Source organism: Tricharina praecox (assembly GCF_024521635.1).
Source record: "Tricharina praecox strain CBS 144465 chromosome Unknown BZA05scaffold_4, whole genome shotgun sequence".
In the NCBI taxonomy this organism is placed as follows: domain Eukaryota; kingdom Fungi; phylum Ascomycota; class Pezizomycetes; order Pezizales; family Pyronemataceae; genus Tricharina; species Tricharina praecox.
This window is the reverse complement of record NW_026250406.1, coordinates 1,602,451-1,627,488: the sequence shown is the minus strand read 5'-3', so window position 1 is coordinate 1,627,488 and position 25,038 is coordinate 1,602,451. Positions and strand designations below refer to the sequence as shown.

General features: G+C 52.2%; 10 protein-coding genes and 2 non-coding genes across 12 annotated transcripts; 8 read left to right on the top strand and 4 right to left on the bottom strand.

Moving 5' to 3' along the window:
- Positions 1-503: 503 nt before the first annotated feature.
- Positions 504-575, bottom strand: BZA05DRAFT_t70. The gene has a single exon. It is a non-coding gene; the product is annotated as a tRNA-Gln (tRNA).
- A 1,098-nt stretch (positions 576-1,673) lies between these two features.
- Positions 1,674-1,988, top strand: BZA05DRAFT_416271 (uncharacterized protein; the record flags this gene model as incomplete). Its single annotated transcript, XM_051485392.1, has 1 exon — positions 1,674-1,988. One exon carries the CDS (start codon positions 1,674-1,676, stop codon positions 1,986-1,988), a length of 315 nt encoding a protein of 104 aa, XP_051342747.1.
- A 2,355-nt stretch (positions 1,989-4,343) lies between these two features.
- Positions 4,344-5,367, top strand: BZA05DRAFT_416270 (uncharacterized protein; the record flags this gene model as incomplete). Its single annotated transcript, XM_051485391.1, has 6 exons — positions 4,344-4,384; positions 4,482-4,620; positions 4,781-4,896; positions 4,960-5,131; positions 5,195-5,210; positions 5,342-5,367. The coding sequence occupies 6 exons, from the start codon at positions 4,344-4,346 to the stop codon at positions 5,365-5,367; spliced, it is 510 nt and encodes a 169-aa protein (XP_051342746.1).
- A 1,519-nt stretch (positions 5,368-6,886) lies between these two features.
- Positions 6,887-7,537, bottom strand: BZA05DRAFT_416269 (uncharacterized protein; the record flags this gene model as incomplete). Its single annotated transcript, XM_051485390.1, has 1 exon — positions 6,887-7,537. One exon carries the CDS (start codon positions 7,535-7,537, stop codon positions 6,887-6,889), a length of 651 nt encoding a protein of 216 aa, XP_051342745.1.
- Positions 7,538-11,204: 3,667 nt separating this feature from the next.
- BZA05DRAFT_416268 (uncharacterized protein) lies at positions 11,205-11,822 on the bottom strand (the record flags this gene model as incomplete). The annotated part of the gene is made up of 2 exons (XM_051485389.1): positions 11,205-11,626; positions 11,678-11,822. 2 exons carry the CDS (start codon positions 11,820-11,822, stop codon positions 11,205-11,207), a joined length of 567 nt encoding a protein of 188 aa, XP_051342744.1.
- Positions 11,823-12,666: 844 nt separating this feature from the next.
- BZA05DRAFT_416267 (uncharacterized protein) lies at positions 12,667-13,506 on the bottom strand (the record flags this gene model as incomplete). Its single annotated transcript, XM_051485388.1, has 3 exons — positions 12,667-12,727; positions 12,863-12,945; positions 13,129-13,506. 3 exons carry the CDS (start codon positions 13,504-13,506, stop codon positions 12,667-12,669), a joined length of 522 nt encoding a protein of 173 aa, XP_051342743.1.
- Positions 12,776-12,856, top strand: BZA05DRAFT_t71. Its single transcript has one exon. It is a non-coding gene; the product is annotated as a tRNA-Ser (tRNA).
- A 1,077-nt stretch (positions 13,507-14,583) lies between the features above and the next one.
- Positions 14,584-15,378, top strand: BZA05DRAFT_434120 (uncharacterized protein; the record flags this gene model as incomplete). Its single annotated transcript, XM_051486307.1, has 4 exons — positions 14,584-14,889; positions 14,929-15,128; positions 15,250-15,265; positions 15,326-15,378. The coding sequence occupies exons 1-4, from the start codon at positions 14,625-14,627 to the stop codon at positions 15,376-15,378; spliced, it is 534 nt and encodes a 177-aa protein (XP_051342742.1). The 5' UTR covers positions 14,584-14,624.
- Positions 15,379-17,165: 1,787 nt separating this feature from the next.
- Positions 17,166-17,796, top strand: BZA05DRAFT_416265 (uncharacterized protein; the record flags this gene model as incomplete). The annotated part of the gene is made up of 3 exons (XM_051485387.1): positions 17,166-17,510; positions 17,541-17,564; positions 17,635-17,796. The coding sequence occupies 3 exons, from the start codon at positions 17,166-17,168 to the stop codon at positions 17,794-17,796; spliced, it is 531 nt and encodes a 176-aa protein (XP_051342741.1).
- Positions 17,797-18,675: 879 nt separating this feature from the next.
- Positions 18,676-19,730, top strand: BZA05DRAFT_416264 (uncharacterized protein; the record flags this gene model as incomplete). The annotated part of the gene is made up of 4 exons (XM_051485386.1): positions 18,676-18,811; positions 18,956-19,258; positions 19,332-19,423; positions 19,701-19,730. 4 exons carry the CDS (start codon positions 18,676-18,678, stop codon positions 19,728-19,730), a joined length of 561 nt encoding a protein of 186 aa, XP_051342740.1.
- A 1,365-nt stretch (positions 19,731-21,095) lies between these two features.
- On the top strand, positions 21,096-22,284 carry BZA05DRAFT_416263 (uncharacterized protein; the record flags this gene model as incomplete). The annotated part of the gene is made up of 6 exons (XM_051485385.1): positions 21,096-21,159; positions 21,327-21,490; positions 21,554-21,578; positions 21,681-21,817; positions 21,922-21,972; positions 22,240-22,284. The coding sequence occupies 6 exons, from the start codon at positions 21,096-21,098 to the stop codon at positions 22,282-22,284; spliced, it is 486 nt and encodes a 161-aa protein (XP_051342739.1).
- A 1,373-nt stretch (positions 22,285-23,657) lies between these two features.
- On the top strand, positions 23,658-24,799 carry BZA05DRAFT_416262 (uncharacterized protein; the record flags this gene model as incomplete). Its single annotated transcript, XM_051485384.1, has 2 exons — positions 23,658-24,713; positions 24,767-24,799. The coding sequence occupies 2 exons, from the start codon at positions 23,658-23,660 to the stop codon at positions 24,797-24,799; spliced, it is 1,089 nt and encodes a 362-aa protein (XP_051342738.1).
- Positions 24,800-25,038: the final 239 nt, after the last annotated feature.

Genomic DNA, 25,038 nt, shown 5'->3' with positions numbered 1-25,038 from the left:
TTGCAGCCTATGATTCCAGCTAGGACGGTCCTAAAAATGAATCAGCCTATGACTTTTATCTGGTTGTCTCTTTGGCTGCTGTGCGAGAGGATGATTTTGTCCACTCAAAGAGTGTTGATCACCCTAAAATTCCCTGATCTACGTTCTCCCAAATCTTAAAGTGATAATAATTGTTCATCGCTTACTGGTGTGCACATTTGCTGTTCATCTTATCTCGTCTTCACCGTCTCATGCCTCCGGAATCTCTGGAACAATATAGCCGCCGCAGGACACACGACTCCCTCTTTTGAAAGGCACGAGAAATAGGTTGACTCAATGTATGATTTGTATGAGAGTTGTCCTTTCATCGACGGCTTTCTACCGACTATTATATCCTCCCGCCAGCGACCACCCACACCTGCGTACAGTGCTGGCCTTCCACCACCGTTCCTTTATACGAAGACCTCAATTTTCTTCGCAGGAGCAAAAAACTTGCGCCCAACAATGAGGCCGGGACGGTGTACAGGTCCTACCCGGAGTCGAACCGGGATTGCCGGAATCAGAATCCGACGTGCTAACCATTACACTATAGAACCGTTCATGTCGCAGCGCCAGTTTTAGCGGCAATGGACCTAGCGCGGCATGGCGCTGAGTCTAGACGGTGTTGGGGGGCCACTTTGACGAAGATCCTGGCATATTGTCACATTAGCTCGGATTTTGACATTTGCGGAGTAGCGCCGTATTAGATTTCGCTCATGCGGCTTTCGCTGGAATCGGTTGCTTTTGGCGAAGAGAAGTCGTCTTAATTAGTGTGATGTGAGCAGTGAAAGTTCATGAAATCGGTTGGAGTGTGGCTGCGCAGTGGTCGAAGCGTGGCCGATTACTCTGCGAAAACCTGGGTACCGATGTCTGATAGGCGGCGGCGGCGGTCCGCCAAGCGGTAGAGCTGTTGTGTCTGTAGTCGTGTAGCGGGGTGTTGCGCCACTCCGGCGGAGAATGGACTTCAGCGGCACTGCGCGTGTAGAATATCGAACATTAGAGGGATGCAAACCGATACGAGTGGAGATGACAGGAAGGTGGCTGGACTTACATCAGTAAAGGTCGTTTTTCGGATGTGCGACTCTGAGGCAGCCCCCACCGACAAAGCACCTTCCCCTTCGTTTTCCCTCCCTGACATGCGCGACATGATTCATGGTTGACGGTCCGCTCCAAATCTATGCGCCATAGTCGACTAACAGACGTTTACACGCTGCAGAGGAGCAGGGCGTTTAAGTGTGGTACGTCTTTGCCGCTCACCGAAAATGAACTTCAAGAGAATCCTGCTTCATATACTCATGATGCTTGATCGTGATTCTTGATTGCGATTCTCGATTCTCAAGGTTCAGTTGACTCGCTGATGCCGTCGGCCCACCCCATCTATCCCGCAGACTGGCGGCACATAATCTTGCCAACGGAATAGTTTACCTAGCAGACCAGAACATAGCCTATCTACGTAGAATGCAAAAGGTGGCACGACACATAGAAGTTCAGGTAGCGGCGGAAGACATAGAAGTGCAAGCAGCGACGAATGACTTCCGTCGGTTCACTTTCCTTTCTTGTTTCTTCTTTCTTCCCTACACTCTTCACAACAATCATCCAACATCATCCTAACGACAAAAAATATCTACCTCCTCAAAAACAAATCCTCCAACACGATGCACTTCTTCAAGTACCTCCTCCCCGTTGCAACTATCTTCCTCACGGCTGTTACCGGTGCCCCCATCGATCACGATACCGCCGTCGACGCCTTCCCCGGCGATGACCGTCCCTCTGCCGCCGCGATGACCAGCAGTGTCACTCCCGACGTCTCCAGCTCCGGCATCGCTCTCAATATACTCACGGCGGGCAACGAAACCTTTTCCGCGGCGACCAAATGCGAGACCAGCTGGGGCAGCCCAGTGAGGCAGCACGTTCTCCAGGCGCTAGCCAAGATCAACACGAAAGCCTGGTACAAGCCGGAAACGTCCTGAAAGTCCCATTGCGGCGACGTCGCCGAGCATCAGTCCGCCCGCATCGTCTTGTGTGGAAAACCTGAGGGAATCATGTGCTTGTTCGTCAAGTCTGCTGCCGAGGATATTGTCGATAGGTGCTCGTCCGACGGCTTTGGTTGGTTTCCTAGGGTGGGCGGGCAAAATCAGATTGAGAGCTTTGGTGTCAAGGTGATGGTCGTATGGGCGTAGCCACAGTAGTGGGAGAGTACAGCATACGGTTATTGGAATCAATTGACATAGCTGTATCCGGGAATCCTGTGAATTTTACGTTTCGCAAAGACGAGTGAATGTGACCTTCCTCTTCAAAAAACCTAATATATGAAACTTTGGGTCCCATTATGAACTTGCCAGCCATCCCATCTACTCCCCTGTGCATCGCGTCGGTCGTAACAATTCCGTGTCTACTTCCATCACCTGGCGTTTAGCGACACCTCCCATCGAAGGCCCTTGTACACGCCTCAATGACAGTTCATTGAGTGCTCTTCTTGGGTATGCACATGTGGCTGACGAAATATCCTCATAGAAGAACTTCCGACGTCTGCGCGTGGTCGTAAGTCCTGAAGCGAGTGATACAAAAACCGGGCGGTTGCTACTGGCGATGTTCCGACAGGTACGTCTACAGTGGTTGATATTCGAGCATCCGAAGTGAAAAATATGTTTTCGTATCACGGAATTGCGAAGTGACTGATGTTCGACAGTGGAGAGTTCACAGCAGATGCAAGTAAGCCGTCGAAAGGGTGAGATCTCATGATCAAATCGCAGCAAGACTGCTTCAGATCACATTCTCTACACGTTCTCGGATTCATTCGGACGCGTAGGTTACCTCCAGCCTGTCTTTTCCCTACACTTCTAGGTATCTCATGCCTCCGTGATTTTCTATCGCAATAACCTGAAATCGCAACCAAACAGAACTCTAGGCACAACCGCTACACCAACTCCATCACACTTACTCACCTCTTGTCTTCACGATCCTCTCAGTCTTCACCCTCTACGCCATAGCAACATGGCCTCAGCCCTCGTGTCACGGGTGGTCTCCCGCCCACGCCGTACGAACCGCCGAGCCGTCGAGCCGTCGAGCCGTCGAACCGTCGAACGACATCGAGTCCCGCTCCATCATCCATGACTCTCGACATTCCGTACACCGTCATACACCCTGAGTTGAACCACTGACCCATGCCGACCTACCGCATGGAAGCACATGATCGCACCACGTCCGTCCACTAGATCGCATCATCACACGCACAGACAATAATCCCGTTTTCTTCGGCAGGTTAGGTAACCTGCCTGCGAGACCTCCGCAGCTTCAACCCCCTAGCTTCACCGAGATCGAAGGCAGTCTGGCGAAGCTGGTTTGTTCTCCTCAGCCTGACTAACACCGTCTCGTCTCGGGCAACCTCAAAGACGGACTGGACGGACGTTTTACAGCCCTGCCTCCTAGAGTCAATATCGTACGTAGATACAGCGTTGGGAGTCGGGAGTTGCGACCGTTGCCTCTGCACCTCGTAGAAACGTTCCTGTTTTTAGACTATCCTCACACGGTCGGACAAACCGTGCGAGTCAGGGTAGCCGAGTATTGCATCGTATGCAGGAGTCTACGCATGCATTCTCTAGAACCATTCTAACGGTTCCTACAGCGGGTGGCGCTGCGGCGGGCGGTCTTGCTACGAGATTAGAGGACGAGTATGAGTAGCTTCGGGTGCATCGTCTACCGATAGCTATCTCGAGGCTGATACCGATGCCCTGCTACACCTATGCACGTGATGCCCTGCTACACCTATGCACGTGATGCCCTCCTGTATTTCAATAGCTTGCCTGTAAGTAATGTGTAGTATGCTCCAGCCGGTTGATCGGACTCTCCACACTGTCAACCTACTGAGCGCCGTTTATGGGAGCACGAGCGGTGCTGGAATATTCACATGTTTGCTCGTGTTTGCTCGTGTTTGCTCGTGTTTGCTCGTGTTTGCTCGTGTTTGCTCGTGTTTGTTTCGCTCGCATGCCTCGCACTCGTACTAACCGTCAATCTCACTCGGCACCACTTTGAAGTTTGCTTGCGATCACCCGGCGAATACTATGTGAGAAAATTGGCCGTCGCTAGCGGAAACTCACAATTGTGAGTGTCCGCTTACCCAGCATTTCAGCTAAATCTCCTCCTGGATTCTCTATAAGAACCCCCCCCTCCTTCTTTTCCTCCCTTCTTCTTTACTCATCTCTCTCTTCACAACAATCTTCTTGGTCTCTTCCTTTTATACTCGACTCTCTTAGCTCATCTTTACACACACCACTCTTTCACATCCCTACTCCCCACGGAATCTCCCCAATTACGTCCTTTACACCATGACGTCCAAAGCCACCGACTCTTCTTCACCGCCTCGGCGGTGCCGTCGCCCACGCCCCGGCGCCCCGTCACCAAGATTATTGTTTCGAACCAGGAATAACTTCCGGGTCTCGACCCCCACTGCCTCGGCGGTTCAGTCACCCGCGCTCAACTTGGGGAGAAGAGGAGTGGTTTGGGTACATCACGAAGCTGGTAGGCCGGCAAATAAGAATTGCCTGGCTCTACCGGCCCAATGACACCATTCTGGATGGGGGTCACTATCCGTACAAGAACGAGGTATGTTTCCTTTTACACTTTGTTTACATTTCGCTGACACCGAATCTAGCTCTTCTTCTCGGACCACTGCAATTCAGATGAGAATTCCGACCCACTTTATGCAAAGAATACAGTTGGCCGGATGATTTGTGTGGTGTTCAACCCAAAGAACACCGAATAGATTGGATTCCGCCAATTAATCCATCCGGCAGAAGGCGCAGACCACCGAATACGTCTTCATTTCTACATCGAAGAAGGATCTAAAACTCAGCAACTGACAACGCTGAAGACAACTCGGTGGGTGGCTCATGCATCTGGTTTAGGCGCCTTCCCCCGCTGCTCATAGCTGACCGAACCTAGGACATCAAGGACGTACTGTTTGTCCGGGGCTATGGCGCTCAGAAGGGCCGCAAGAAGCGTGAAGTGGAGATACCACCTCGGCGGCTCTGCCCCCCGCGCCCCGGCGCCCCGGCGCCTCGGCGCCCCTGCGGCCGTGGCCGCCGCGTTCCACGTGTTGGATGTGACGCACATGGTGAGTGGCTCATGATTTTGCGTTACTCATCCTCCTCCTGAGCTCATCGCTGACGGATTTTAGCAAATCGAGAAGGACTGTAAATTCTGCGAGACTTCGGTGGAGTTTGAGCAGTTCCTTGCACATTGCTTTGGTTTTTTTTCTCCGTGTATCAAAATTACTTGCAGTTTTTAATTACTTCCTTAAATTTATAACTTTCTTTCCTGCTAGTCTGCCTGTTATGTATGATCAAGTGAATGGGGAGTCTGTGTGAGACGAACAGTACTGGGTGGTAGATTCGCAGTCGAGTAATTCGTAAAGTGAGCGTTCGGTTCCCGCTTCGCCTCGGGTTGACCGCGACGGTTGGTTAAGAATTGTGGCAATTCAGCAGACAAGCAAGGGCAGCACGGCACTAAGTGCAAGAATTTGGCGACGCACTTCGGCGGCCGTCGGCGAGATCTCGCTATGCGGAACGTAGAGCGTCAACATTCCGTGCAATTGAAACGGGCCGCCTGGGGCGCTGGGCGGCTATGCCAATCAGGAGCATGACCATCTATGGCAATCCGGACCATGGAGACGCAAATGGCTGGTGGACAGCTTGAGGTTGTGGGAAAGTCTGGGATGAGGAAGGTTGCTAATTAGACCGGAGATGTATGTACAGTGCTAGGACAAAAAGGATTGGACAGTGCCCATTTTACACCAAAAATGGCCATTTTCAGCCACCGATCCAACAACCACAACGTATCGAAAAAAATCAGAGACCATCGTGAGACCTCTATAACTACACCGACAAGGATATGCTAACTCCTCGCAGAGCTCTGAGTCGTTGTTGTGGAGCAATACCATACGGGGGAAAAGTTAATAGTTGCCAAGTAGCTTTTTGTATGGGAGCCCCATACAAAATTTCATGTCACTTTTCAACTCCTGCACAATACAACGTCATACAGCCCCAATCTGTGATGAAAGTCGTCAAAGTTTTTACTGATGAAGAAACTTGTGATTTTAACGCTTCTGTGAAAGAGACGGTTTTTTTCCACCAGGTGGAGGGTATGTTTGGGTTGCATGAAAATGGGCATTTTTGGTGTAAAACGGGCTTTGTCCAATCCTTTTTGTCAGGGAACTTTAGAAATGCCGTTGCCAGCGGAGGATGAGGGATAATAAACGGTGGATTTTTCCGCCTATGTACTTTCGCTAGATTATTTAGCATGGATAAATCTTCCTTCGATTACTCCTCTACACAGAATCGATCACCGTTCCGTCTGTTACCTCTTGTTCCTTTCTTTTTGGACCCAGTGGCTTGTTTTTCAAAAAGGTCTGCAGTCCCAATCGGCGAGTCGATATTCGCAAAAAAGCTCCAACATCTCGGACCAAAAGGCGCAGAGAGTATAGCAGAGTGGCGAGAACGTATCCACGAGGTTTTAAACACTGTAATCGATCCTGACGAGATGGAAAATATTCACGAATGGAAGATGAGCGAGTGATATCACATGTCTGTGGAGATGCGCCATCCTTCTCCGTGGGAGGACGGCGGCATCGCACGGGGGACCATGGAAGGGCGGTGGTATACGAGTGAGGAATGAGGCTTACATGAGAGAGAATGATGAAAGAACGGGAAAATAGGGGTCGAAACAGCACTGATGAAACAATGGGCACAGCCAGAGAAATTGACATTCGGTACTCTAAGCAATGAAGGTGTAGAAAAACAGAAACGACCAAGCTATGCGCAGGTGCTATCTACAGCTCCTCCAACCATCGAGCCCACAAATATCGTATGGATCAGGGGTAGGAGCGCGTGGAGATGAAGCCGGTGTCGGTGTCGGGGTAGACGTTCTCCTTCGCGGTGGTTGACTTGTTGGATGACTCTTGCTGCGGATTCTCGATGTGGTCGACATGCAAAGCTTTGAGGGTTTCGGACCTGTTGGAAGACTCCGGCTGCGCGTTTTCGATGTTCGGGCGGTCGGAAACGTGAAACTTGTTCTCGAAGATGTCCTCGAGGGTGGTGATGAGACGGTTCTCGGCGGCTTTCGAACTCTCGGCCATGACGTTGTCGTACATGGTGATCTCGATGCGCGGTATCCCAAAATTGGCGGCATTGGCCTTGCCTTTGCCCTTGACGTCGGAACCTCCTCCCTGCCACTCCGGCTGACCGTTCCGCCTCTGCTCCTTGAGTCTCATCCTCCTCCTGTGATCCAAAAGGGTCCTTGATCGCACTCCCCTGGGAAGACCGGAATGCAGCACCGGCGCGTCGTGCAAAGGGGTGCGGGAGATGAAATCAACGTCGGTGTTCTCGAACGGATCGAAGTCTCGGTTTATCGGAGTGTAAACGGTAGGTTCCAGATCAGGCGAGCTTGGGGGCGAGATGCCGCGTTCGAGATCGGCGGGGGGTCTGGAGGTCAGGAGGGAGAAGATGGAGAACGAAAAACACATGGTCGATCGGTTTCTCTGGGGTCGTGAGTGAGGTGGAAGGGGTAACGAGTGTGATGCGTTGAATGGTAGGGTAGTGGCCCTAGTTAGTAAGGTAGAGAGGGAGGGTACTGTACCAGTGAATGTAAAGTATTAAATGGGGGGGAGGGGTTGTTTAACGGAGTTGACCCTGACTGCCCGGATTTTGGCGCTGACTCACCACTGTTGATATTTACAACGTCCGCAATTCCCATGGACACGCAGTCACTCGGAACTCCCGCCGAGACAGATTTTGTGAATAGTGACTGAATGGATGAATTATGGTATGTTTATTGTGTCTAGAGAAGGGAGGCTGTAGCCTCCAGTATAGGAAAGGGGCGAAGGCCCGTGCCCGCAAGAACGAGTGAGATATTACAACAACCTAAGTTAGAGCGTATCGCAATCACGAAAACAGCACGGTGCAACGACCGTCGGCAGAGTGCTGGTGCAGTCGGGACAAAACCCAGACTTGAGAACACCTGTTCACGAACTGCGCGCAGTGGAAGGAATAACAGAGAACCCTGTGGACGGAAGTCCCCAAGAAAACTGGTCGAAGCGAGGACGGACTGAAGATCAGGGATCTGTTCGGCCACCTGAAGTACAGCGAGCCCGTCCTCCGGATGCCGGCCGTCGGGTGCCCCTCCGCTTCGTGAAGAGCAACAGAAACCCCCGGGCAACACCTCGGACGTGGCGGCGCTGGCGGCGGAGCGCACCAGTTCCATAACAGGGTGCAGGGAGAAGGAGAAAGAGCGGCGGCGGTGGGGAGAGCAATGGAAGCAGAAGAGAAGCGGCAGGCAATGGAACCTGTTTTCCTCCCCCACCCCCCCCCCCCCCCCCCCCCCGACATTTGTCCTTCCGAAGTCCTGCCTCAGGCACACCAACTCCCACCTCGGAGAGATCCATGGACTGGGACGCGGTGAGAGCCAGAGCGGAGGAAAGGGCACGGGCCGTACGACCTGATAACCTGGCAAGCGAGGAAAGAGATCAGGCTTTAGACTGGCTGGAGCCTTACCAGTGTTGGGGAAGTGACAGCCTTCAATCCTTGCGGGAGTAGTAGCAGACGATGTTGGAGGGAGGAGTGGTGTTGAAGGCGGAGGTGAGGAGTCCGGAGTTTAGATAGTTGGGAAGGCTGGGGTAGAAGATTGCTAGACTATGGCGACCATCATCTTCCAAACCTTTCCTTTCCTGCCAGATCCGCGGGTCGAAAAAAAGCTCTAGATACCACCACGGCCGGTTGCTGCGCCGCTGCCTACCAACGTTGTTTCCTATCTATTGTCGTGGTGTTACCCTACCGACTCTATGATCTAGCCTACCCAGTCCTACAGGAAATTCTACTTTTCTCTGCCTGATGCCAGTGTGTAAAAAATGATACGTTTTGAGATGTGGAAGCTCGGAAATTTGAAAATCCGCCGCTATATCCCTTCAGCTCGCATACTTCTATAGGCTACATGTCATTGGGGCCGGTAGTCAGTACGTACATTACTACGTGTATTATGCCTCTGTTATTGACCACTCTCTCAATCCACCCTCCATCGTCCGTCTTTGTGAGCCGTTATGCGGATACGCCCAAGTACTTTCGCCTGTCGTAGACTGTGAGGGTTGTATCTGGCCGCAAGCGGGCGTTCGACGGCGGCGGGTGTCCCGCGCACACACGAGTCCTCTTAAAGTCCGACGTATTCTCTGTATCCTTAGTCTGGAGCCTGCCAGAGGACTTGTCATAATATCACGAACTTCCGTGTACCGCTTCACTTGCGTGGACCGCGTCATATACAATCACTCGCTATGTCGAGATACATCGGTTAGCCGTTCTCACGGAGGTGGCGTGCGGCGGCGAGCGGCCTCTATCCGAGGCTCCCAGCGCCTTTCTCTATATATGCCTTGTACTCTGGCTATCATACACTGTACATTACTTCAATATGCCACTTTTCTTGACAGGACTGACGCCCAGCGAACCGAGTGAGAAAAAGGGGAGCTGTAGTAGGCTGCCTGATATGCATGAGAGCGGCCTGTTGTATGTAGTGGACCCTCATTCCAGGCGCGGTCAGATGCCAAATCCACGTAGATGGTCATTACTACGCTGTGATTAAGCTCTGTACCAGTTGAGTGCCGGTACGCGACCTATTTTGCGTACTGCAACTGATGCCACAGAGGATTGCGAATATGCCCATCCAATGTTCTTCCTAAGCCTTCAAACACCCCCGCCATAATCTATTATACATAGCTCAATCCCCATCGTGCGTGTATCATAGTCACCCTGTCGTGCTCGAATCGTCATGTCCGCCTGCTTCCCGTGTTGCTTCCAGAGTCGAGACCGCAAGGTAGATATCCCACTCTTCATCCCTTCACCCATCTCCTCGGTGTATCACACTGCTTCGGGGTTATTCGGGCAGGCTGGGAGGTACTAGCAGGGTGGTTGTCCAAATTTCCACGCAATCATGGAGTAGACTCCCCCAGATCCATCATCCCTGATCACCAACGCGGTGGACGGGGGACCAGTGGTGCTAGGTGGTGATTGCGGCGGCGGTAATGGCGTTGCCATTGACGATAGTACTCAGAGACCAGTGAGCGGTTCTTGAGGGCGGAACTACTGGTCCTGATCTCGGCACTGGACGGCCAACGAAGGAGTCGCAATGGGCCGAAGTTCTACTCTGCATCGACTCACAAATAAGTTACCAGTAATTATGCATGGAGAGGCGAGCCGGTGGTGAGCAATGCCTGTGGATGAACCAAGGAATGAAGAAGAGCGGTAGGCTGGCGGATTGTTCTACTTGCACGAAGCTGTGGAAATATTAGAAATGTCCACCCAAATAATGACCCAGAGGGAATAGGAGAGAAGGGGCACACATCTGGAGAGACATACCAGGTAAGGCGGAGAGACCTGAGCTAAGACTTTCACGCCCAAGCGGATCGACTATGGTGAACGTTAATCGGTCTCGTTATAGATTTCCTCGCCGTCGTGGGTCACTGATGTAGTCTGACAATCGCTTGTCAGTATGTCTGGAGTTATTGTATGAAATTCTGTATCATCCTTCATCGCTCCGTACTCGGGCACTGCAAAAGGTGAAGATAATGGGATCACTTCTCAACACTCGCTCATCCGACTTTATGCTACGGATTCTTCCCTGACGATTAAGTGCGGCTTATATGTGGCCCCATACGTAGACTGTATTACCGATAGAGCCATGCAGATAATCATCCAACACCGAGCTTCGGGTTGGGTAGAAGTGTGGTTCTTGAAGGGGGGTTGTGCGAGTAACATCGTCTGCGTGGACATTGTGCTTGCTGTGGTTATATAAGTAGAGCGAGACAGTCAGAGAATGAAGATAGACTGAGATTGGTTGGAGTGTTTCACAGACTCTACCTGACTTAAAAGTGACTGCAATTGCCGCCGCCGCCGTGTCCGCCGCGCCTACGAGATAGTCTACTCGATGTCGCCGTAATCACTGCCGCAATTGTCTCCATCGCAGTTCCTATAATGCTTATAAAAAGACGTGTGAGAGTAAAAAAGCGCACGAGAATCAAGATCGCGAGAACGCCAATTTATTCCGAAATTCCCAGTTGAGCCGTACAGGTACGCAGAGCAGAGCACAGTAGTAACAGTAGATCAATGGCGAAGAAATCCGTGCACCTAGTAACCCAGTACCCCGTGCGCCTAGTATCCCCTCTCCCAGAGACTCCTCACCGGCGGATTCGACGAGACGCCGTTCTCCGCGAAATCCAAGACGATAGCCTCCTTCCACTTGTCAAACTTCCTCGCGTAGGGCTTGAACTTGATAGCCTGGGGGACCCAGACGCACATGGCGACGTCGTAGTCGAAGAAGTGATCGCTGTCGTTGTGGATGAAGTTGAACAACGCGGCGCGGAACTCGATGAGCTCGGTGTAGAGCTCGCCCGGCGGGACGTTCCTGGACTCAATCAGAGCGTCAGCCCACTTCAGGTACTTGTTGAGCGAATCCACGTAGTCGATCGTCGCATCCCGCTGGTGCTTGATGAAGAGCGTGCGCAGCTTGCGGTAGCTTGCGATTCCGGCGGCGGTCGAGCTAGCGATTCCTACGGCCCGGCGCAGCGCGGGGGCTGTGAAGTGGTCAGCATATGTAAGCAGATTTTATTGACGGGGGGTCCTACAGCTCGGAGCCGAGATAGAGGTAGCGATCGGGACCGGGGCGGACTTTATGCTCGTAATGTCCGGCGCGGAGTGGATGGTGGTGGCGCTCGGGTTGGTGACAATCGTGCCGGTGGCTGACACGACGGAGAGTCGGTGGGCAGTCATGGCGGAGAGCCGGTTGGCACGGTGGGGGTGCACTTTGGGGTGAGTATGCGCCATGGCCGGTGTTTGGTGGTTGTTTGGGTTGAGGGGACTTGAGGATCCTTTCGCGGCCAAAGAAAAGTGGGAGAAGAGTGAAGCCATCGCAGAGGGCAACAAGAATTTCATGAGTCGTCACTCAGTTGTAGCAGGTGTTCGGTTAGGCTTTGAATATCAAAAGAAATAACAGTGATAAGCACATAGAAAATCTGAGCTTAATATGAATGACTTTCAACTCACAACTCTGTGAGTATCGATTACTGTCGTTGGTGATCGAGCATCGAAGGGGCGCTTCATAAGTCGGGTAAGCTTATCGAGCAGCGGCGCCGCCTGGTACAATCTAATCTCTTCAGTGTTATCATTAAAGTATCATGTGCGATAATTACAGTATCCATCGCCTCCGTGACTCCGCCACGCAGCGACCGCTTCCTTTGTTCGCATAAAATGTGAGCCTTCCGGTCACGTGATTACAGCCTCGCTCGCAAGCGGTCTCAGCCTTGCCGACGTGATCCGTCCGCTTTCACATATTAAGGCCGGGCCACCAGCTGGAAGCCACAGACTGGTTGGTACGAGACTCCGGCGTCCGCAATAACGATCTGTTTAATTTCATGCCGCACTTCAACTAACGTCACATAGAACCACGAGGGCTGCACATTGCCCAACGCTTCGCTTATTTCATGCGACATTTTACACTCCCTACACTCCCGAGACCATGGCCATCGCATTTACTCTGCGATACAAAGCATTTACACCTTACTGTAACGCACCATTTGCAAAAAGATCTATTGGACTGCGAGCGGTGCGGCGTGGATCATGGTCGGCCTTTCTGGTCCACAAGTTTTCTCAACGGTTTTAGCGCGAAAGTCTCTGGACTGTGAGTTAACATTAAGGCTGTCATGGCCGAATAGTGTCCAGAGAAAGGCGTTGTGTCCGAGTGGTTAAGGAGAGAGATTAGAAATCTCTTGGGTTCGCCCGCGCAGGTTCGAATCCTGTCGACGTCGGTATACCTTTTGATGTTTTTCCTTTTGCTGAGAGTATGATGCGGCAGACCCATGCTGGTGGGCTGCATGGGTTGCGACCGTCGCCTACGCTGAATTGGCAATGGTGGCGATGTGGATTTATGCGGTTGCAATAAGCATCTGTTAGCGCCGGGATCTACCGGCGATTCCGTCGCTTAATCAGACCCTGCCGAAACGAAACCCTGTGTACTCGTGTTAAACTTGAAGACGCCGCCGGCGCGGTGCATGTAGCCGATACTGCAGTGATCCCTTACCTTCTGCGCAGCGGTGGAGATCATGCTGCAGGTGCGGGTGATATCGTGCTTTCCGCAGAACGAAATGGCGCCGCCGTAGTACTTGTCAAGCTTGGTGCACTTGGAGCCGCCCATGTTCTTCTGCGTGCAGTCGTTCCAGCCCGTGTGCGTGGCGATCTTGGCGATTAGGTAGTTGACTTCCGTGAAGGTAGGCGAGGCCCACGTCGTGTGGCAGGAGACCCAACCGGGGGTCGGGAAGGAAGATGGACCGGACGACGAGACGGAGAATCGCTCGACGTCGGTGGTGTTGACAAAGTCAGGGTTGATGACGTAGTCGGGGAACTCGAGCTCCTTGTCGACGGCGTGCTCCTTAGCATGGGCTGGGGACTTGTTGAGCATTTTGGTGACGCCGCTGGAGATGAAGGAAGGGGAGGGAAAGCCATCACAACGACGGATGTAATGGCAGCGGCCAGGAAGATGACGAGTTCAGTGACAGGCATGTTGTAGATTGGTTGGTTGATTGTTTTGTGGCAAGGTGTGGTTTGATGAGGGATTGTAGAGGAGGATTGGACGAAGGTTGAGGATGAGAGGTGAAGTTGCACGGTATGTGTGAGGCAGCTACTAGTAATCAGGGATCGGACTAGCAGCACTACTTTTAATGCTACGAGCGTGCCAGAAGTGCTCGTCATTTCGACTCACAGCCGTGCGTTAATATCAGACATCCAGTAGCCCTCGAGCTAGTAGTTGTACTGTTTCAACTCCCTTCTATTGATCTTAGTAGTCCTTGTAAATACTGAGAGCCGCAGAGCTGGTAATTCAGTAGAGGGATTTTTGGTTCACTATTTTACATTGAGAAAAAAACACCCCCCCGATGGGTGCGGGGCGGCGTTTCTACTGCCTGACCTGCACATGATGCAGCATAGTTATTCAATAGGCACGATGCCATGTGTCCACAGTTGTCCATGCCTAACCGCAGCTGTCTATGCCTAACCGTAGGTGTCGATGCCTGGCCGCAGCTTTCTAGGTGTGATCGCAGTTAGCAAGGTTCTGCGCACAGCGTAACACTCTGACTACTAGATAGGCACGGTACCTGGATTGAGAGCAGTGCATCAGTGATCGCAGCCAACCCCACGTAATATTAGGCTAGCGTTGAAGAAGCCATTGTGCGGCCCATTCAGGAAGTAGCAGTCACTTCCCACAATCACGTGTGGTGGGCGCTTGCAATCTTCAATGCGCTAGCGGGTTACAGCTTGGATTCTTCCTCTCTTTCTCTTCCTCTCCCTCCTTCACCCGTATAAACAACTTCAACTATCATCCTCCACCCACATCACTTTGATGAATCCCCTCCAAAACCATCCTTTCACTTCATCATTACAATGCATCAAGCTTCAGAACAACCTTCCTCAACATCGACACCCACCGATCGAACAGCACCACCATCATCACCGCCCACAACAACATCGCAGACGCAGTGCCGCTCGTAACTCGTGCCCCCGGTCGCCCTGAGGGAAACGTACATGCACGAGAAATTGTGCGTGTTGCGTTTCCTCAGGGACGATCTGGGGAACGATTGGCCCTCAGTCGGGAGGATGTATAACGAGCATTGGTATCCCGATCATCCTAAGGGTGTCTACAAGGGCGCTCTGTACTCACGGTACAAGAAAGAAGTACCCAAGGGTGATGGTGGCAATACCGCAATCTTAGGGGTTGATGACGACTGGGTGTGGGTGAGCGAACGATACAGGGCCGTTCCGCAAGCTGACCCCCCAAAGGACAAGCCAGGTAGGTGTAGTCTTCCAGCTGCGGTGGTGCATGCGCCAGTGCTAATGTTTCCCGCGGCGACCGAAGAGCAGAACAACGAAGCGACATGTGTCGTCGAAAACGGTATCACCATCAACCAGGGAGATGCCATGGACACGTCGGAAGATGAAGATGAAGACGAGGAGCCACCCGCGCCCCGGCGCCCAGGCGCTCTCACTATCATCACTGGTGCTTCGTTTGCGGTCATGATCTCAAACTCGGTGAGTAGCTCATGTTTGCGCATTAATTGTCTTCCTCCTCTGCTCGTTGCTAACCGAAGCTAGGAAACAAGGAAAGAAAGGAGGATAGTGGAAGGTCTGATATGACCTAGGTAGTGTCAAGGATACGGATGATAGAGGTAGGGATAAATAGATAGATAGACAATGTTGAACTGATTCTCTACTTCTCGTCGGGCCAGAGATGCCCTCTATACACACGTTCGTCTTGCCAAGGCAGAATAATCTCATGTAGGAGACACTCAGATCCGTCGGGTTCTGAGACGAGCAAATCTTGACACCCATCGCCATCGCGTTTCGCGTTGTCGTCACAAACCCGAAGAGTGGCTCATGATTCTCCGTTGCTTGTCTGTTTCATTCACTCATAGCTGACCGAACCTGAGAGACAAGGAAAGAATGGAGGATAGTAGACGGTCTGATAAGGCCTAGGTAGATGGAAAACGTTGCTGAAATGCGTATTGTCTTTCGCGTTACTTTATTCCGTTATGCCAGTGCGATTGCGAGTAGGTAGTTTAGTGAATCTACTATCGAGCTACTATCAAGGACCAAAAGTTTTTTACTTTCGCATTTCGTCTTTCCATCGAATACTCTCCTGCTCCCTAAGTAAGTATGTCTACATTTCTCCGCGCCTCCATGAAGTTACATCTCGCATCACGCACCCCTGCCCTCCCCCCACCTCACCTCCCTCTGCGCTATTGAAACGTATGACGAACAATTCCCGGCGTTCGATAACCCGTCCTCGAGTTACGCGTGTCGATGACCAGCTCGACCTCGATATTAAGCCTGATTGCCCCCGTCAGTATTGGGGCCCATATCGATTCTATAATCGGGCGTAACATCATTCCTCTCCAGCCCATCGTACCACAGGGTTCTCGTGAATACATTTCGTGACGGACTGAGTCTTGGCGGAGTTTCCTTCCCAGCCGGATGAGATACGGTGTAGGTTGGGATGGTGGATGAATAAGGACCTTTGAAAGTATGTGTGAGATGTAGACGACCGATCGCTCTGGGGAGTCCTGGCGCCGGAGGTGAGGCGTGCGAGTCATATCTGGTGCCGGACGACTGGCAACCGGATCTGGGGCGTCCGGATGTTAGGCGTCTCGGCCTTAAGCGTCGGAGCCATGGTTGGTGTCCTGAACATGATAGGTTCTACGAGCAGCCCGCCGACAGCGCGAGCCAGGAGGCCATCTAGCAAATGTATATAGAGGACCTTGTGCCGCTGCAGAAGAAAGACGATAATCAAAACTTTATACTCCTATATTTGACAGTACAGTGTATGTAGGAGAAAGGCACCACTCGTTCTGGATGCCTGGGTTCTTGGACTCTACGTAGCGATGTGTGGACTCGGAATTTGGCACGGCGGTCGGGAATCTAGGTGGCAGCTAGACCGAGACTACCCGATAGAGAGGAGGCGGTGATGTTTGCAAGCTGCGTAAAGCATGCTAGCGGGCGGCGTGTGTGGCGTTCAATGGAATGATTCACTGGATGTTGCTGGCGGATGCTCAACTTGATGACGCTGGCACAGAGCGACAGGATGGCTCCGCACAAACCATGTTACGCAGTCAGGACCATACGCCGACCGCAACATCCTCGCATTCGCATCAGAGAAACCAACTCCGGTCGCTACAGGGAGGCGTTCGTACTATTTGGACTTCACATGGCACGGCATACTGTTTGAATATGCAGGGTGCCTGGATTGATAGCAGTGCATGAGTGATCGCAGCCGAACCCACGTGGTATTATGCTGCTTGAAATTTTTAATGCGCTAGCGGGTTGCAGCTTTGTTTCTTCCTCTCTTTCTCTTCTACCTCGCACTACTTCACCCGAACATACCACTTCAACTACTATCATCCTCCCACAACATCACTTTGATGAATCAACTCCAAAAAAATCATCGAAATCCATCACTATAAGGAACTATCTACCCGAGTATGTCCCGAAGACCAAAGCCGTCGAAAAATACTACAGTCTCAACTAGGTAAGTGTAACCTTCTAGCTGCTGCGGTGGATGCGCGCCTGCTAATGTATGCTGCGACCGAGGAGCATGATGGCGAAGCGACATGTGTCGCCGACGACAATGACACCCTGGAGCAAGATGACGGAGCCGACACGTCGGAAGACGAAGACGAACCCCAGGTCACCCTGAGGGAAAGCTACACACACGAGAAATTGTGCGTGATGGGTTTCCTTAGGGACGACCTGGGCAACGACTGGCGCTCAGTCGTGAGGATGTATAATCAGTACTGGTATCCCGATAACCCTAAGAGTGTCTGCAAGGACGCTCTGTACTCACTGTACAAGAAAGAAGCACCCAAGGGTGATCGTGACAATGCCGGCATCCTCGGGACTGATAACGACTCAGCATGGGTGAGGGAATAATACTGGGCCCTTCAAAAGCTGACCACCCAAAGAACGAGTCAGGTAAGTGCAATCTTCAGCTCTGGCGGTGCATGAACGATTGCTAATGTATGTCGCGGCGACCGAAGAGCAGAACAACGAAGCGACATGTGTCGTCGAAGGCAGTAACACCCTCGAACAAGGAGACGCCACCGACACGTCGGAAGATGAAGATGTAGAAGAAGAGCAACCCGCGCCCCGGCGCCTAGGTGCCCTTACTGTCATCATCGCCGCGTTTGCGGTCATCGTGACCTAAAACTGGGTGAGTAGCTCATGATTCCGCGTTACTAGTCTTTTTCATCTACGCATCGCTGACAGAACCAAGAGAACAAGGAAAGAGAGCAGGATAGTCGACGGTCCGATAAGGCCCAGGTGGATGGAAAAAGTTGCTGGGTGTCAAGGTGCTAAACGTGTATTGTCTTTCGCATTACGTCCTTGCATAGATTACTTTCCTGCTACCGAAATCTTCGTTCCGTTATGTCAGTGCGAGTACGACTAGTATAAGGAATGTATTATCGAGTTACTGAGGACCACACGCCGATGGCAACATCCTCCCATTTAAATCAGGTAAACAAACTCCGGCTGCTGCGAGAAGTAGTTTGTACTGCTTGGACTGCACATGGCGCGACATACTGTTTGAAGATGCAAGATGCCTGGATTGATAGCAGTCCATCAGTGATCGCAGCCGACTGGCCCAGGTGGTATTACGCTAGCGTCAGAGAAGCCCTTGTGCGGCCCATTCAAGAAGTAGCAGTCACTGCCCACAGGCAATGTTCAATGCGCCAGCGGGTTGCAGTTTGCTTTCTTCCTGTCTCTCTCTTCTACCTCTCCATCCTACACCCGAACATACCACTTTAACTATCATTCTCTAACAACATCACTTTGATGAATCACCTCCGAAACCATCACCATAATGCACCATCTACAAGAGTATGTCCCGAAGACCAAAGCCGTTGAAAGTCCATCTCATTCATCCCACCCTCCCCACCTCACCCTTAATCTTCATCCTCCATCATCCTCAAAGCTTCACCCACACCGTCACAAAGAAACACCCTTCACTGCGGCAAGCTTTAGATCAAGAACTCGAAACATCAACAACCACCGAGCATAACACCACCACCACCACAGAAGCAAAATGGCAGACCCACTGCCCGCTCCCATCAGGACCTCAGTCCTCGATGTCTCCGATGTTCCGGAGACCAAAGCGGCCGAGAATCCCAGGCTTTCCGAGGAACCCACCGCCGTTCCGCAGGCCGACCATAACGAACCAGGTAAGTGCAGTCTTCCAGCTGAGGCGGTGCATGGGCGCCTGCTAATGTGTGCCGTGGCGACTAAAGAGTAGGACAACGGGGCAACATCTGTCGCCGAAGACGATGCCACCCGGGGATAGGAAGACGTCATGGACTCGTCCAAAGACGATGGCGAAGCCGATGATTCCCTGAACCAAGGAGACGCCACCGACACGTCGGAGGACGAGGACGCAGACGAACCTCAGGGCGCCCCTCTGAGGGAAAACTACACGCACGAGAACTTGTGCGTGATGCCTTTCTTCAGGGACGATCTGGGGAACGACCGGCGCTCAGTTGTCAGGATGTACAATGAGTACTGGTATCCTGATCACCCTCCGGGTATCTACAAGGATGCGTTGTACTCACGATACAAGAAAGCGGTACCCAGCGGCAATCTCCGCCTCGTTTGCGATCGTGACGTAAAATTAGGTGAGTAGCTCAGGATTCCGCATTACTCGTCTTTTTCCCCTATTGGTGGCTGACCGAACCTAGAAAACCTCAGAGATCAAAGAGCACAGTGGGTGGACTAAACTTGCCACCCACGCACCGGCGCCACGGCACCTGGGCGTCCTCACTCTCATCATCTCAAACTCGGTGAGTAGCTCATGATTCCGCATTAATTGTGTTCCTCCTCTGTTCGTAGCTGACCAAACCAACGGAACAAGGGAGGAAAGGAGGATAGTGGACGGTCTGATAAGGTCCAGGTAGATAGAAAACGTTGCTGGGTGTCAAGCTGTAAAACGTCTATTGTCTTTCGCATTACTTCCTTCCATGAATGACGTTCCTGCTACTCAAATATTCGCTCCGTTATGCCAGTGCGATTGTGACTAGTATAACGAATGTATTAACGAGCTACTATAAGGGCGTAAAGACAAAATTCGCTCTCGATGACTTCCATTGATTGCTTTCCTGTTATACAAGTAATTATGTCTACTTGTATCCGTGCGTCCAAAAAAAGACACATTACATCCCTCATCCAGCACATCCTGGCCTCACCCCTCATTGCGCTATTCACAATCATACCAGAGGATCCGCGACGATCTGTCTCCTTTCGTTGACCGATGCGTGTTGATGACGTTGTTGACCTCGATGTTAAACCTACTTCTTATGAGTCGTCGGGTCAATATCGATGCTATAGTTGTGGTTAAGATTCCTGTGTGGCATTGGGCAACACGGGCCTCGTGAGTGTGTTCCATGGCGGACGGTCCTTGGCAGACTCAAATATAGAAATATAAAATCTTGATTGTCGTCTGTCTTCTGCAGCGGCAGAAGGTCCTCTAAATACATGTGTTTTTTAGATGGCCTCCAGGCTCGTCCGGTCGACGGGCTGCTAGTAGACCCCATCACGCTCAGGGCACCAGACGCCTAAGGTTCGGACGACTAAGATCCGGTCGCCAGGCGTCCGGCACAAGATATGACTCGGACAAGCTCGAGCGCCAGCACTCCTCGAGCGATGCTGACGAGCGGTGCAGTGAGGCAATCCTAAAGTTTCTGGGAACCACGGATGTGAGGAGGAAAGCACTAGCAGACCTTGAGGCTGGACGAGGATGAGGACGAGGCGAGCATCACATCGGGGGCGGAGCAAGAGTGTCCAGCAGGATACTTCGTCTGCGGCCACTGCAAGGAAATGGGAGAGGAGGATACGCGGGGATAGGTTTTGGAGCGGAAGCACATGACGGGGAAGAGAGGCAAGGGACAGCTAGAAGAGCGGGCATGTGGGCCCATACCGGCCTTTACTGTCGATATACGTTTTCTTTGCTTGTGGCGGCCCGAGGGGGATGGGGCAGGGGAAGTGGGGCGCCTAATCGGACTGGTCGGTACCGGGGCTTTCACCTTGACTGGCCAGGGCAGACAGGAAACGGAAGTCGTGGGTTCGGCATAGTGTCGATAGACTGCATGCAAAATAAAACAGGAAGATCTTTGTCACTGCTGCAGCGATGAGACGTCTACAACCGACAGGCAGAATTTCTTTCTAGCCGCATCCGATCCAGTGTATTTTGGCGTGGTGGACGAAGAAAGATCGAATGCACCGAGTGGTATTACGCGAGCGACAAAGAAGCCATTGTGCGGAGCATTCAGAAAAAGCAGTCACTGCCCACATGGATCTGTGATGGGTTGCAATCTTCAATGCGCTAGCGGGTTGCGGTTTGGGGTTTTCCTCCCTTTCTCTTGCACCTCTCCCTCCTTCACCCGAACACACCACTCCAACTATCATCCCCCAACAACATCACTTTGATGAACTTTCACTTCCAAAACCACCACTATAATGCACTATCTTTGCGAGATACCTACCGGCTTCCCACAAGCCTACCACCCAAAGGACGAGCCAGGTAAGTGCATCGTTCAGCTGTGGCGGTGCATGGGCGACTACTAATGCATGCCGCAACAGGGAGACGCCAGCGACGCGTCGGAGGACGTGGACACAGACGAACCCCAGGTCACCTCCCCTGAGGGAAAACTACACGCACGAGCAATTGTGCGTGATGCGTTTTCTCAGGGACGATCTGGGGAACGACTGGCCCTCAGTCGCGAAGATGTATGAAGATCATTGGTATCCCGATCACCCTAACGGTGTCTGCAAGGACGCACTGTCCTCGCGGTACAAGAAAGCGGTACCCAGCACGAACCGCCGCTGCGTTTGCGGTCATCATCGCAAACTCGGTGAGTAGCTCATGATTCCGCATTGGTCGTCTTTTTCGTCTGCTGGTGGCTGACCGAGCATAGGAAACCGAAGAGGTCAAAGACCACAGTGGGTGGTCTCCGTCTCCCACCTGCGCCGGGGCGCAGGTGGAGTTGGGGTCCTGCACCCTGGCGCCTCGGTGCCCTCGCGGCCTTCACCACCGCTTTTCAGGTCAATTTGACCACCTCAAGCCCCCTACGCACCGAGACGGAATCTCGCTAAACCCCGACGAGTGTAGAACCCAGAACGCAGTTCTCAAGCACTTTGGCAACGTCACGCACCAGCACCACAAGGCCATCGAATTCCGGGTTGCAATAGTTCGCAGGTTCCGGGAGGAGCCCAACCTCATTACAATGCCACTACACAGCGAGGAAAACAAGAAGGCTTTCACTAATCGAGTGACTGCGTGGAGGTTGTGGGCCCCAAGGTCACGCCCCTGCGCGATCTAATGCACGGCACAATAGTGAGTCTGGCCTTTCGCGGCAAAGAATGTCGTCTCGCAGGCAACTACGTGGTGTACTTACTTGTGACGGTGATACGCTCGCGTCTCGCACGTCCGAATACGTAAGGCATCGACTACTCCGCTGCCATGAAAGCAGCCATCAGCACAACTACGCAAACATCAACCGGCGGCAATTTCGATCAGGGTGCATACACTGGCTTTTTCTTCATCGCGTTCAACCCGCCTGGATGTTGCTCTGTAACTTCTCGTGACTAACTCGGTGAGTAGCTCATGATTCCGCGCTACTCGCCTTTTTCATCTGCTCATAACTGACTGAACCTAGAAAACAAGGAAGGAAAGGAGGATAGTGGACGGTCTGATAAGGCCTGGGTAGATGGAAAGCATTACTGGGTATCAAGGTGCTAAACGTCTATTATCTTTCGCATTACTTTCTTCGATAGATCACTTTCCTGCTACCGAAATCTTCGTTCCGTTATGCCAGTGCGGGTGCGACTAGTATAAAGAATCTATTACCGAGCTACTATCAGGGCGCAAAAACAACCTTTGCTCTTGCACTACTTCCCTCCATTGATTACTTTCGTGTTAACTACATGAGCACCTATGTCTATTTGTAACCGCGCGTCCATGAAGTTACACCCCTCATCCAGCACATCCTCGCCTCCCACCCCTCACTGAGCTATTCACACTAATACCAGAGGATCCGCGGTGATCTGTATCCTGTCGTTGACCCATGCGTGTCAATGACGTTGGCATCGATGTTGAGCCTACTTCCTCTTATCAGTATTCGGGCCAATATCGATGCTATCCCCTACATGTCCGGGGCGTGTGTAAATTTGTTGCACTGAAAAGCATGCCCGATTGGGAGGTAAAATTGCGCCTACACAACCACAGAGCTCACTGTCTCGATCAATCTGGTTGCAGCTGTGCTGGTAACAGTCACGGTTGCCAGGTAAAATGACAGTCACCGTCGCCGCCTCTGACCCACGGCACTTCAAACATCCTCGGCGTGAATACTAGAGATATGAGTAACAGCGCTGATACAGAGATTATGAGTCCGGGACTCAAGTCAAAAACAGGCAATCATGTTGCAATCAGGCCTCCGGTGGATACTACTACACCGGTGGCGGCGGCGGGCTCTACTACTAGAGTACACTACTAAATGTTTAGAAACGCATCGGGTGGAGGGAAGTAAGCATGTGTGCCGCTAGATACATGATGGTAGAGAGCATGTTTCTACTAACTTACTCAAGTTGCTCTGCGGAAGAGTACACTCGCCGAATGCTTTTGATATCACTCGTTGCCAACCTTTCTACATCGGTCCAGATTGGGCCAACTTGGTGCGGTACAACAAATATACAAGCGCCGAACATGAAGGGGATACTCTTCTCACTCGATTAACAATCCACATTGAACGATAGCCCCCCCAACGACTGTTTGCTTCGCAGCTGCTTCACTCTTCTCATACCAGCACGACGACTGGTACCGACAACTTCTACAAGACAACCTTCCGTCCTCTTCACCAACACCCCACACAAATACCATCCCACACCACCTCAATACTGACAATTAACGAATCTTCCTACAAATCCACAAACTAAAGTAAGTCCACCTCTTCCTAACGGCGGATACCAATCGCACGCATACCTAACACGCATCGCGCAGCCTTAACCCTCGTCATCACCGGAATGTTTCAACACCTCCGCCACCTCCGCCAGAACTCCCCCATATTCACAAGACACCCAGACCGCAGCCCGATGTCGTCGCCATCCCCGCAACCACCGCATCTCTATCCTCCCAGCACCCCCTCCCCCTCCCCCTCCACCACCTCCTCCTCCTCCCCCTCCTCCCCCTCCTCTCCCAAGTCCCTAGCCAAGCTCTGGCTGCACTCAGTGCGCTTACCGCGTTCCTCCTCCTCGTCGCCAGGCTCATCCAAGTCATCCACTCCGCCCACAAAGTGGAGAACCATCAGCAACGACAGCAACCTCCTGCTGCAGGAGCTGCAGTCCGCCGTGCGCCCGTTCACGCCGACTGCCACGCCGATCTCGGCCGCGTGCGAGGCGCACAAGCATGAGCACCCTCTCGTCAAGGCCGCGGTCAAGCGCATCTTCGATCTGCGCCATAGCTATGAGTACGAGTCCATCGCGAAGATCACGGTCCAGGCGGCCGATGTTCAGCGGAAAGGCGGATGCGCGGCTTGCGGGCTGAAGGAGGGCGCCGATGGTTGGATGCTGGTTGGGTTGAGGGCCCTGGGGATGAATGCGAACGACGAGATGTATCGCGTCGTTGAGCGTGAGCTGCAAGAGATCCTGCCGGAAATGGAGGCGAGCGTGGAGGTCTTGTTGGCGCTATTGGAGTTGGAGAGGAAGATGGAAGCGACGCAAGAGAACGGAAGATTGTGGGAGTTCGAGAGGAATGTGGAACTGCCGGATGAGATGGAACTGCCGGAGGAGGACGAAGAATCGTTGGAGTATGACAGCCAGGAGGAACTGACGGAGGAAGAGGACGAAGGATTTTTGGAGTTTGTGAGGAAGGTGAATCTGAAGGAGAAGATGGAACTGACCGAGGAGAACGACGAATTTTTCGAGTTGGAGAGTCAGGTAGAACTGACGGAGGAGGAGATCGAAGGGTTCTCGGAGTTGGAGAGTAAGGTGGAACTGACGGAGGAGAGCGAAGGATTCTTTGAGGTGGAGAGGATGATGAAACTCTTGGACGAGATCGAAGAGGCGTTGGAGAGTATGGAGGTGAGTCTGACTTCGCTGGAGATGAGGGCTATAGATACTGACTATGGAGATAGGGACACTTGATTGAAGGCTTGATTCACGATTAGCGGCATTTGCTAGCGACGGGTAATAGTGGTGCTTTCATCTCAGGGAAAACATTACATAGTAAGATGAAGGGCCCTTAAGTACTCTCTTGATTGTTGAATGTAGGCTGCCATCCGGCAATGTCCAACTCTGTGTACCTATGCTAATCATTGGGCAAAAAAAGATCTCGAGATGGAGAAACACAGCACACACGGTGGAGAAAGGTTCAGCTGAGGGAAATTTGATTTTTGCGCGCGTGCTT